Source organism: Echinops telfairi, unplaced genomic scaffold (assembly GCF_000313985.2).
Source record: "Echinops telfairi isolate 266 unplaced genomic scaffold, ASM31398v2 ScPeMD7_70;HRSCAF=299, whole genome shotgun sequence".
In the NCBI taxonomy this organism is placed as follows: Eukaryota; Metazoa; Chordata; class Mammalia; order Afrosoricida; family Tenrecidae; genus Echinops; species Echinops telfairi.
In genome coordinates, this window is record NW_022103968.1 from 31189590 (window position 1) to 31202653 (window position 13064).

At 46.8% G+C, this 13064-nt stretch overlaps 1 protein-coding gene across 1 annotated transcript in view; it reads right to left on the reverse strand.

The window, feature by feature from the left end:
• Nucleotides 1–13064, reverse strand: part of PI4K2A (phosphatidylinositol 4-kinase type 2 alpha) — a 41689-nt gene that overhangs the window by 18624 nt on the left and 10001 nt on the right. The window contains exon 5 of the mRNA XM_013004183.2: nt 12912–13058. Coding sequence (XP_012859637.1) covers nt 12912–13058 — 147 coding nt within the window. The remainder of the gene's footprint in view (nt 1–12911; nt 13059–13064) is intronic.

Sequence of the window (13064 nt, forward strand, 5' to 3'; positions counted from 1 at the left end):
AAAAAAAAAAAAAGGAGTATGTCCCTTGGACCCTGAGATCTATGGGCTGAACTTCCTTGAGAAAGAGGGGGAGCTGTGACTGCAGAGATGGAGAGGGACGAGAGAGAAATGACAAGTGGTGGCAGCACTGGCACTAACACCAAGAACAAGAGGCAGAGAAGCAAACTTCCCAGACCAGAGTGAATAAACTTGCTGGCAGAAGGGGTTGCCTCCAGGTACCTAATCTGGGGAGCTAGGTGTGCTTGACTCATGGAGCGAAGTGCCCTTGGGTTGATTCTTGGCAGCATTAAAGGAGCTTTATGACATTTCCCCAGGTAAGACAGAGGCCAAGGGGAGTGGGTTATGCCTGTAGGCACAGCTGAGAAGCCCGCTTGACCAGAGAACTGCTCTTTCTGATCCTCAATTGTAACCTGTTGCCTTCCCTAATAAGCCTCATAATCATAAGTATTGTCTGTGAGTTCTGTGTCAGCAGAGAAGCAGAGCACTAGTGGAAGAGATGGTGGGTTCCTCCTAGGAATCAGTCTTGGATTGACGTAGAATTGGGTCCTCCATCCCCTTGTGTAGTCAGAGGGCAGACATCACCCCCTCGCTATTCTGAGAGAGAGAGAGAGAGAGAGATTTCTCTTACCTCATTTATCCTACAGGACCTTATATGATATACCATAAATTTAGTACCATCAAATCCCAACTCCCAAGATTGGGCAACACAAATATACACAGTATTGCTTTGAATCAATTATCTGAAGAGTCAAAAGTGATCAACTGAGAGAAAATATCAAAGGTACTGTGGGATGAAGTGAAGGACATTCTTTCCTCGATGCTTAACTTCCTGTGTCCAGCCCCTGGATGTTTAAAAGACCCTGAAATAAAAGGTTCAGGAATGTCAAAGGACGAAAGCATCCAGGGAGAAAAATCAAAGCAGGAGAAAGCATGGGGTTCTCTTCAGTCCTCCTGAGAGGCAAGGGACCAGACCATGAGATGCCACCAAGACTAACCTCATCCTCCCACGCTGACAGTAACTCAGAGGACCTTGGAAATCTGGGAAGGGGCTGCCACCTAGACCCTTGGCCTCCTTCCTGAAGAGGTTCCTCCCCAGATCAATCAGCCTCTGGGGGTGTTTTATACACAGCTCATTCTCTCTGGTCCCCAAGCTGGTGACTCAAAGGAAGAAAAGCAAAGATGCAACCCGAGTGATTCATCTTCATATCATATGACTCTCTCCACAGCCAACGCAAGCTCGTCCTGGTCACAAGATATTTCTGTGTGGGCGTCACTTCCTGAATGGCAGGTCAGAGCAGAAGGCATACACTTGCTGGGTCCTTCAAGATGTCTTACAAGGAAGGATCTGAGGGAGCTGAACTTCCCTCCTCCCAACAAAAACAATTCATTTATTTCTAAAGATAAACTTACTTGTTAAATAATCTTAATAAATTTAACTGTTCACTGGGAAAAGTAAATTGCATGTATTCTTATTCATAATTCTTCAGAATGGTTTTCTTTTCCAAAGAAGCTAGCAAGAGGGTTAACCACCTCCCTGCCTCTGTGTCCCGGTCTAGCAACCTGGCAGCACAAGCAGCCAGCTGCCACTCAGAGGAAGACAGACAAGTACATCTAACTGTGGGCTCACAGGGCATGAGGCACAGCCCAGAACCGAATGGTCCGTATAACCGAGGCACACAGTGGAGTTTACTAAGTTAGGGCCCCAGATGAAAAGGGGCCCAAGATGTCCCTAACTCTTGCCGGGGCTGCAAAACACCAGGCCTGGGGCTTAAATACGTCCACGTAAAGAAAGCAGAACTTAATGATCAAGACTGACTTCTGCAATGTCCCAATTTCTTCCAACCATCAGGAGCATTTCCCATCGACTCAGAAGCAGTGCAATCACGGTTACTAAGGCAATCACAGTGTTACAGGGGACGTTTCCTTAGAGAGCACTGTCTAGACAACTGGGGGAAGGGTAGATGGGGAGGATGGAGGAAAGTGGTGGAGCCCAGATGTCTAAGGAGGATGGGCTCTGGGCTGGTACTGTGTAGATGGGAAGAAAGGGGACAGGGCTAAGGAACTTGTCTTAGAGCTACAATTGCAGAGCAAGCATATGTTTTACTTAGACTGCTATTTGGTCGGGTTAAAGCCCACTCGTGTTGCTTCTGGGTGCAAACCACCAACATGAAGAAAGGACAGACAGACAAGTGCCTGTCAAGACGGTTAGGTCTCAGTTCCACGCAATTCTGTTAACATTTGCTCAGTCCCTAGTTTGCACAGTTGGAAAGTTCCAAGATAAGAGACATCAAACAGGTTCTGGCGTCATTCCAAAAGCTTGTGTTGCCATCACGTGTTACTGAATAACCAACAACATTCTCCTCAGCTTACGGGGCATGGTTCACAGAACGCTCCAGTTGACCTCAGAGCAGATTTGATGCTTCTGCTCTGTCGCCTAAGTTGTGGCAGAGTTGCTGGGGTCTTAAAACTTAGAAAGTTCCCGCTGGGAACACTAGGGAGGGTCAGAAATCGGTGGAGGGGCTGAAGCAGGGGTCCAATTGCCTTCAGGAACAACTGCCTTGTAGCATGACATCAGAACTGGATGGTGCCCAGCTAGATTATGATTGGCCCGAGGGCAAGGGTCCTACCGAAGAACTGAGAAGATGAAAAGGGGGGAAGGAACCTTATTCGTCTAGTTTGAGTTCCTTTGTTCCATCCAGGAGAAAGTCTCAAGTGTGGTGTTCATGTTTTTAGAAGAACACCCACTTTCAGAGCCTTCTTTTAACCAAGGCGGTGAGCGCACAGGGAGCTGAGGAGCTGGAGGCCCAAGAAGGTGGGGATAAGATGAGAACTGCAGAGGAAGCAAGATGGCAGGACCGGCTGATGTCAGGACCCACGAGGAGCAATTCCAGGATCCTGAGGGCTTCACGCGGAAAGGGGTCCTTTCCCTCGAGGAACCTAAGCCGAGACCGCTGATGAGGTCGCCACGTTGCACTAACCACAATCTGCAAAAATGACCTTGAAGAACGAAGTCTGGTATTGGGGTTAAGTTTGGTGAACAGGACATTTGGGACCTTACAACTGAGGAGACTGACAGTTCCCCAACTTTAGGTCTCAAGACCCCATCTTACACTTAAAAACTAAGCCTGTGTTCATGTGAGAGAAACCTCTAATTGCTGTATGTTAGAAATGGTAACTGGTGACAAAATAATAATTTACAAATTATCAAGGATTCATGGGGAAGAGGGGAGCTGGGAGGGAGGGGGGAAAATGAGCTGATACCAAGGGCTCAAGTAGAAAGCAAATGTTTTGAGAATGATGATGGCAACAAATGTACAAATGTGTTTGAAACAATGGATATATGTATGGATTGTGATAAGAGTTGTACGAGCCCCCAATAAAATGATTAAATGAAAAAAAGAAAAGAAACAATAACTGGAAAACTAGAACTATTTACTCACATGAAAATAAAAATAAGCCCATTTACATGGTAGCAGACATAACACATATTAATGACAGTCATTATCTCCCCCAAAATGTTATTAATAGAAGACAGCAATATACTCGCATCTGCATCAGCATGCCCTGTTTCAGTATCACACATGATGTAGCCTCTGTACACTCTTTAAAAGAAGGAAAGCCAGTCAATAAAGTCTTACTGCATTATTAAGATCATGTTGGCATTGCAGACCCTTGGAGAGACACTGTGGGTTAACCACCCAAGTGTGCAGTTGAAACCTGCCAGCCGCTCCCTCCCCAGAGTCAGCAGTGGGTTGGGTTTGAGGGTGTGGACCCATGGCTGGGTCTCGGGCCTTCCAAGGGCTCCCTGGACTCCACATCTAGCAATGCTGTACGAAACCGAGGTTGGAGGAAATCCCCCCCCATCCTTGGCCCGGCCATGAGGAGCCCTGGCAGTGCTCATGCAGTGGGCTGCTAACCACAAGGTCATAAGTCATAAGCAGCTCCTAGAAGAAAGACAAAGAGAAGCTTTTTGGGTTTTTTAATTATTAGTAAGATTTTATCCTGATGAAGTGAAGCTTTCTATTCCTGTCAAGGGTTGACGTCTCGCGTCTTGGAAACCCACCAGACAGTTCCACCCCGTCCTAGGGGACTGCTGGCGTTGGAATCGACTTATTGGCAGTGAGTTTGGTTTTGGGTTTTGACGGAGCTGTTTAGGTAAAGAAGCCACATTTATGTGTTCTCTCTGAAAAAGGAAGGGATGAAACTATTCCAAATAGAGGGGACCCTGAAAGAAAATAAGGTTCAAACAGAATGTAGTGAAGATTAGGCCTGTGTTTTATTTTCCAGCTCCACTGAAATCAATCCAACCTGTCCCACCCATTACAATGGTGGCCCCGACACGACTCCTGGTAACAGCAGGACCCCACATCCAAACCAAGCCCAAGGCCACTTCTGACTCATAGTGACCCCAAAACAGCGGTTTTGAGGCTGTCAATCTTTATGGACGCAGACAGCCTCATCTTTTCCCCTCAGAGCTACTGGTGGGTTTGAAGCACCGACTCTGTAGTTAGCAGCCCAACACCTAGCCCACAAGGCCACCAGGGCTCCAGCTGGTAACAGCAGAAAGATAATGGCAAGAACTCAGACCTACACCTCCATGTCATATACAAACATGACAGCTCCTTTAAATGTTAGTAACATTTTGGGGGGTGGAGGTATAATCGGGAGGAAACACATTCAACATTGTAACAAATTTTATATTTCAAATATGTGCAAATAAATACTTGACCGTTTTCATAAAAAGCTCTGAGTGGATGGAGAATTTTTAAAGGTTGAAAATCATTGGTACAAATTCCTAAGACATGTAGGCTGTGTCTGTGTAAAATTTGGAAACGTGTCATCTAATGAAATGTTTGAATCTAATGAAATAGTATCTAATGAATTAATGTCTCTGGATGGTAAAACAGCTACAATCTGACTACTAACCAAAAGGCTGGCAGTTTGCACCCACCCAGGGCCCCCGTGGTTGAAAGCTCTGGGAGCAGCTCTGCTCTGCGCACAGAGAGGGGTTCGCCAGGAGTCGAGATCAACCTGAGGGCAAGCGGCACCAACAGTGAATTGCCATTTTCAAAGGTGATGAAGTATCTTACCAAGATCATACACTTCTCACTTTATTTGATGCTATATATCCCAAAATGACTCATGCCAGATGTCACTGGACATATAACTTAAAAATAAAACAAAGAACAGTGACTGAGTTCCTATTAAGTACCAGTAACCCTGTCAGGGGCTTACTGTGGGCTGTGTTTCACTTCACCCTCTCAATAAACTAATGAGTCAGAGGCCTTCAGCGATTCTGTGCAATATGGACAGCTAATCTAACTGGTCTCACAAAACACCAAATGCTCTCCAAAAAATCCATTTGCAGCTGACTGGGCATGGCAGACCTTATTATGGATGGAATTGTGTGGGTCGCCCACCCCAAATATAAGTCATTTGGCCACGATTCCCAGGAGCATGTGATGATCTTCCATTTCTCAAAGTGTTATAAATCCTAACTTCTGCCTGTGGTTAATGAGGAAGGATTGAGTTCTGGTTTTTTGAGATTTTCTGGGGTGTGTGTGTGGGTGGGTGTTAATGAGGCATGATCTGGGGACATACAATACTCTTGCTCAGGCCACAGTCCTGATCAGATGTAGGGGGAATTTTTGGGGGGTATAGCCTGGATCACCTTTCATCTCACAAGAAATAAAAGGAGAAAGAAGTTAGCAGAGGGCGGGACCTCGGCACCACAAAGACAGAAGAGCCAGTAGTGGTGTATGGCCTTTGGACCCAGGACCCCTGCTCTGAGAACCTCCTAGACCCAGGGGAAGACTGACATCAGATACATGAAGATCTCCCAGAAACTCAGGGCCAACAGATATTGAAAGGAGAGAAGGACTGCTATTTCTCCTGAGCTGAGAGGCAGAGAAAGTCTTCCTGAGGAGCCAGTGCCCCAAAGGTGGATTTCTGGCCTTCTCAGCCGTGAGAGAATGAGAGTCTATTTGTTAATCAATCCACTTGAGGGATTTCTTTTCTAGCAGCAGTAGATAACTGAGACCAGCTTCAAGTACAAGGATGTAAGTGAAGATGAGTAATCTGAGCACTCTCCACCATGACTTCAGACCTAGCATTTTCCATCTCACTATTTCAAGTCCCCACTTGCTGACTCTGAGAGAGAAACCATCCTAAATTGGGAAACAGAGCCTCCAAAAGTAGCCATGCAAAAACACTAGGTTTCCCCAATCTCTGTTCTCCCTCCTTCCTTAGACACAGGACCTCCTGATTTTTAGCTGCGCACAACAGACCATTGTTAGCAGCTCCGGCTGCAGCTTAGTCTGGACACGCGGATATAAGCGGAAGGGTTCTGGACGTGTTCTTAAAGGGAAGGGGCAAGCCCTCCCTCTGCCTTTCCTTTAGTCTTCCAACAGAATGAACAGCAGACAAGACTTATGCTGCCTGGGCAGCCATCTTGGATCATGAGGCAGTCACATGCAAGGATGGCTGAGTCGCGGGGTAGAAGGAACCGGCACCCCCGACAAATGAAATTCCCCGCCAGCCCTGAGCAGACCCTGTAGTTCTTGGACAATTTCTGACACACAGAGCCAAACTGAATCCTGGCCAACACAGTACCTGAAAGAAGAAACTAAGGGAAGTTGAAAGGGGGTGGGGGGGGAGCCATTAATAATGAGTATAAGAAAAAAGAAAATGTTCTAAAATTGTGGTGATGATTGTACAACTCTTCTCAATATTATTGAACTATTAGTTGTATGATCTGTGAATGATATGCCAATAACACAGTTAAGAAAAAAATTAATTTTCTGAGTCAGTGGGGTAGAATAGAGTTAAGCGCATGAACTCTGGAGCCAGAACGACAGCAGACTCAGTGCCATCACGTCAATTCCGACTCACAGTGGCCCTCTCGGGCAGGGTTGGGCTGCCCATGGTGTCTGAGACGGTAATTCTTTATGGGAGAAGAAAGCCTCATCTTTCCCCTCAGTGAGGCTGGTGGTCTTGTCTGCTGCACTGTGCAACTAGCAGCCCAACAACATAGCCCCTAAGCCAACAGGGCTCTCCCTGGGTTCAAATCCCACTTCCACTACTTAGTACCTGTGAGCCGCTGGTAAATTGTGCTTATATTCTCCGGGCCTCAAGGTAATCATCTAGAAAATGGGAATGACAATACCCACCTGGGAGAATTATGAGGACTGAATGAGTTATTATTTATGAAGCACCTAAAATAGTACCTGTGACACAGAGCCATCAGCTGCTAGCCTGAAAGCGTGGTGCAGCTCCACAGAAGAAAGGCCTGGTGAGCTGTTTTCAGAGAGATCACAGCAAGGAAACTCCATGGGACAGCTCTATTCTGCAACACAGGCTGGTGCCATAAGTCAGCAAACAACAGATAAGCCAACAACAACACGTGAGCATTGTCAGATAAAATACGCTTCGCCTCACTTATCCACGGACCCATTATCTGCCATTTCACATTGATGACCATAGTAGAAAATCTACTATCAGGATGTATTGTACATTAATGACATGTATCTGGCAGTGATGGGATATATCAGGCCCACTTAAATTTCTGATTTTTGGAGTTTCTTGGGCTGCTAGTGCCCTACTTAGAGTATAGGCTAACATCTGATTGCTGGGAAATACAAGTTCTATTTACAATCTTTGCCTCTCAGGGTTCTTGTGTTGCTGGTGTCTCCTGTATAGTATGTGTTGCTGTATGAAGGGAATCCACATAAAAAACAATTCAGTCCATTTGTGCTCAACAAAGATTTTCGCAGAACCGTTTGACCTGTCTCTTCCCACAGACGTAGTCATCTGTGGGAGAGACGACGGAGCAGCTCACTATCAGCAGCTGAAAGCAGGCCAGGGGATGCCTATGGAGCAGACGACCAGTTGCTCCTAAGTAAGTTCAGGGTGAAGCTGCAGAAAATAAAAACACATCAGGGAATGCTAATAAAACTGTTAAAAAAAAAAGAGAGCGAGAATATTGCAAGTGAGGACACCAATCAAGAACCGATATGGAAATATCTTAAATAATAGTTTTATTGGGTTTTTTTGGGCCAGGTATTATTTAATATTTTTTCATTAAAATTTTAAAACTCTTTCTTATACCACAATGTAGTTCTGTATACCTCTTTTATTGTTATTATTTAAGTATTAACTGTACGACACAATAACTACCTTTTGACATAAAAAACATTAAAACATGTCCATGAGAGCCAAAATACCATCTTGAGTCTCTCCCACCTAATTTCAAGACCATCTCAAGGGCAGATTTGCCACACTGAACACTAATGACAGAAGACGTGATGAGCCGTGGGAGGACATCAAGCACATCACTCATGAATAAAGCAAAGGGTCACTTAAACAACTGGGAAGGAAGAAAAGATCAAAGTGAACGTCAGGAGAGACTGAAGCTTGCTCTCAAATGCGGAGCAGCTAAGGCAGGGGACGAAAGGAGGCAGTCGGCAAAGAGCTGAGCAGAGCTTTTCAAAGTGCAGTGCAAGAAGACAGGGTGGACCGTGATGAAGACATGTGCAAAGAGCCACAGTTAGAAAAACAAAACGGAAGACACACTCGGCATGTCTTAAACTGAAAGAATGCAAGAAAAAATTCAAGCCTCAAGTGGCACTCTTGAAAGATTGATTCTATGGGCAAAATATTGAATGATGACGAAAGCATCATTGTACCAAAAAAAGAACTAGTTGACGTTCCATCATATGAGCAAGAACTAATGGTGCTGAAGGAAGAAGTTCAAGCAACTGAAATTTTCAACAAGCTAATGAAGCACTGGAAGGACTTACTGGTTGATGCCAGGGAATTTGGAAGACAGCTACTCGGCTAACTGGCTGGAAAAGACCCATATTTGTACTCATTCCAAAGAAAAGTGACCTAACAGAATGCTTAAATTGTAGAACAATCTCAATAATATCACATGCAAGTACATTTTTGCTGAGGATCGTCCAACCATGGTTGCAGCAACACACTGACAAGGAGCTACCAGAGGTTCAGGTGGAATTCACAAGAGGATGCAGAACAAGGGGTATCACTGATGATGTGAGATGGATCTTGGTCGCAGAGAATATCAGAAAGATGTTTACTTGTGTTTCACTGACTATGCCAAGGCACCTGATTGTGTGGAACACAGCAAACTATCGATTGCCTTAAGAGTGGGAATTCCCAAATACGTCATTGTGCTTACACAGAACATATCCCAGGATCAAGAGGCAGTTGTGCAAACAGCACAAGGTTTATAATCAGGGGAGGTGTGCATCAGGGTTGCTTGCTCGTACCATAGTTATTCGTTTGTGGAGTAAATCGTCAGAAAAGCTGAATTATTTGAAGAAGAATGACTGTGGCATCAGGACTGAAGAAAGGCTTACTAACAACCCGAAATACACTAATGGCACAACCTTGCTCACTGAACGCGAGGAGGACTTGAAGCACTTGCAGATGAAGATCGAGGATTGCAGCCTGCAGTATGGATTACAACTCAATGTCAAGAAGATTAGAATCCTCCCAACTACGGACCAATAGGTAACAAACATCATGATAGAGAAAAGATTGAAGCTGTCAAGGATTTTGTCTTGCTTGGATCCACAATCAATGCTCATGGAAGCAGCAGCCAAGAGAGATCAAATGATGCATTGCGTTTGGTAACCTGCTGCACAAGACCTCTTTAGAGTATTGAAAAGCAAGGATGTTACTTTGAGGACTAGGGTGCACCTGATGGTATTTTCAATCGCCTCATATGCATGTGAAAGTTGAACACTGAATAAGGAAGACTAAAGCAGAATTGATGCATTTGAATTACAGTTCTGGTGAAGAGTATTCAAAGCAGCACGGACTGCCAAAAGAAAGAACAGATCCACAGATCTGTCTCAGAAGGACGGCCAGAACATGGTGTCAGGAGAGACCAGTTCCTGGCAAGGGACGTCATGCTTGGTAAAGTGGAGGGGCAGTGACAGGGAAGGCGGCTCTCAAGGAGATGGACGGACACAGTGGCTGCAACCATGGGCTCAGACACAAAGACAACGGCCAGGCTGGCACAGGGGCGGGCAGTGTTTCTCTCTGTTGTACACAGGATCCCGACCAGTTAGAACAGGCTCGACGGCACCTGGCGACAACAACTAGGGCTGCAGAGCCTCGCCAGGTGACTAAGTGAAGAACACCACGTGTCCCTGCAGCTACAAGCCAGGGAACTCACAGAGCCCCCAGAAGCCAGGAGAAAGCTTGGCAGAATCTCGCTCAGGGTTTCGGGAGAAATCGTCATGGCTCAATGGTGAGACAATACATTTCTATTCTTACAAGCCAAAAATAAAAACAAAGATGATAATACCAACTATAGTGGGCCTGCAGATTAACGTGACCCACCAACAGCATTTTGAAAGTGGTCCTCGGCTTCTCACCACATTTTTCTCAGTGGCAGCAGCAGGGTCAGGTTCATGAACTTTGTCAGGGCATCTGTGTTTTGATGTCCCCTCAACAAAAAGTTAAGATGCAGGAAATTTCAAAGACAGGGGTCCTGTAAAATGACAGGAGTCATTCAAAATCATAACCTATAGTCCATTGTTCTCTGTGGCCTATGGAATGAGGAGGTAGGGCTTAATGAACCAGGTGGCATAGAGATCACATTACTCCAGCGCCCCAGATCCCTTCTCAGCTGACCTGACACACTTCCAAGGGAGCCGTCATGGTCTCATGAAAGAAAAACAAAAATCTTCCTCCTGTTCCTATCAAGATCCCTTAGCCCTCTCTTATATCACCCTCACCAAGTCTTCAAATAAAGCAGAGTAAGAACATCTCAGTAACCTCCAGACCGCTAGACATTCACCCTTCCTTACTCCTAAAAGTGTTGGTTCCCTTTTGAGTTTTCCATTTAACTCATTTAACTCACTGCTTCTTCATTTGAGAGCAGATTTTCACTGTCCCTTGGAAAGATTTGCTACTTCTGAAACTTCCCCTACCTCTTGAGTGGATAGCAAAGTTGCTCTTTGGCTCTTGATAATTCAGGGTTGATGCCTCACGTGGGAGAAGACCCTAACCCAGAGACCGGATGCCCCAGCTCATTCTGGCCACGCACCCGCAATCTAGAGGAAAGATGTCGGGAAAGTCTGAGGGAACTTGGGCACTCACCATTTTAGCAACTCTAACGATAACACTTGTCTTTCTCTCAATGAGCCAGCACTGTGAGCTAAGCAAAACAGAGCCCTGGTGGCATAGTGAGTTACACTTCAGGCAGCTAACCGTGGGAGTAGAAAGCCTCATCTTTTTCCCATGACAGTGGTTCTCAACCTTCCTCATGCCACGACCCTTTAATACAGTTCCTCATGTGGTGGTGACCCCCGCCCCCAACGATAACATTATTTTCCTTGCTACTTCAGAACTGTCATTTTGCTACTATTATGAATCAGGCAACGCCTGTGGAAGGGTCCTTTGACCCCCAAAGAGGTCTCGACCCACAGGTTGAGATCCGCTGTGCCATGGAGTTAGTCTCAGAAACCCACAGGGCAGTTCTACTCCGTCCTATTGGGTCACTGTGAGTTCTCAAGGCCCCTGGTGGCTCCCCATCCATCCTCAATAAATAGGGACACATAGAATTGACCGGATGGCAGCAAATTTGAGTAGGCTAAGCATTGGGCTGCTAAGCATCAGGTCATCAGTTTGAAACCCCAGCCACTCCGCAGGAGAAAGATGAAACTAGCTGCTTCTGTAAGGATGTACAGGCTCTGAAACCCAAAGGGGTAGTTCTACTCTACGCTATAAGGTTGCTATGAATCAGAACCCACACAATGGCAGTGGGGCTTGGTTCTTCCAGGAGGAGCCGTGGTGGGACAGGTCATTAGTTCCAACCCACCAGCTGGGCTGAGGCAGTCTGCTTCTGTAAACATTAACAACCTTGGGAGCCCTAGGGGCCATCGAGTCTGTCCTTACCTGACTGGTCTGAGTCAGAACTGACTGGATAGCAATGACGGTGGGTTTCAGCTTGGTTCTTCAAATGACACCCGGTTTAATCGGAACCTGGTTTGATCATCGTACCTTCCATTCTTTCACAGGGGTCACAGGGAATAAAGACCCCAGTCACTCTACACCCGTCCTAGCCCATCCTCAACCCCATCCCCATTATACACATCCCACCCAAACACCACACACAGGGGGTGTGAAATAAAGGCCAGCAAACACTCCCACCTGAGTCGCTCCCAGGAAAACTGCGAGAGACCTGGAGAGAAACCAAAGTAAAAGGCAGCTGACAACCCCAAGGCCCTAAACGCCACGTCTAAACTGAGGAACTGTAAAAAAGCAACTGAAATCACTTCCCAGAAGCAGTGAGCAATAATCAGGCCAGTCGCCGCCAGGGCAGAAGAGACAGGTGAGTCCGCCCACTGTCATCCCCGTCTGCCAGGAAGGGACCTGGGCAGTGACAGGAGACATCCTCCACGGCACAGATGGCTGCAACTGCATCCTCAAAGCCCCTGGTGGCCCACCATCCTCCGTAATTAGGGGCACACAGATTCGATTCGAAAGGGAAAGAACAAGCCCAAAACCTCAAATCAATGTTCCAGTGGTAGTCCTGGCAGTTTAACGCTAAAGAACCTGCCAGAAATCACCCCCTCCGAGCGCTGCTCTGCTGAGAGAGGCGGATTGCCCCACCAGCCACCGGCCTCCTGGCCTCTTCTATCTGGTCAATTTCCTCTTTTCATTTTCCGCTCACCCTCCCCCATCAAACGGGTTCTGATTTATTTCTCCGATGCCCAGGGCTTCCCCGTTCCCAACCTTCGGTAGGACCCCCACAGTCCTACCGAGGGAACCTCACGGTCAAGTTTCTCCCGCAGGCGGCTTCTCAACTCGTCCTTCCACCACAACAGCCCCCGACACCCACCGGCCAAGCAGCCCGCGGCTGCGGTCCCCGCTCTCACCCCCTGAGGGTCCTTGACGAAGTAGCTCCCGCTGGAGCCCTGGTAGATGCGCTCGGGGAAGATGGAGCGCTCCATGGCCAGCTCGGCCTGCTGCACCACCGTCTCGAACTCGGGGTCCTCCGGGAACTCGTTCCGCTCGCGGGGGGCCTGCGC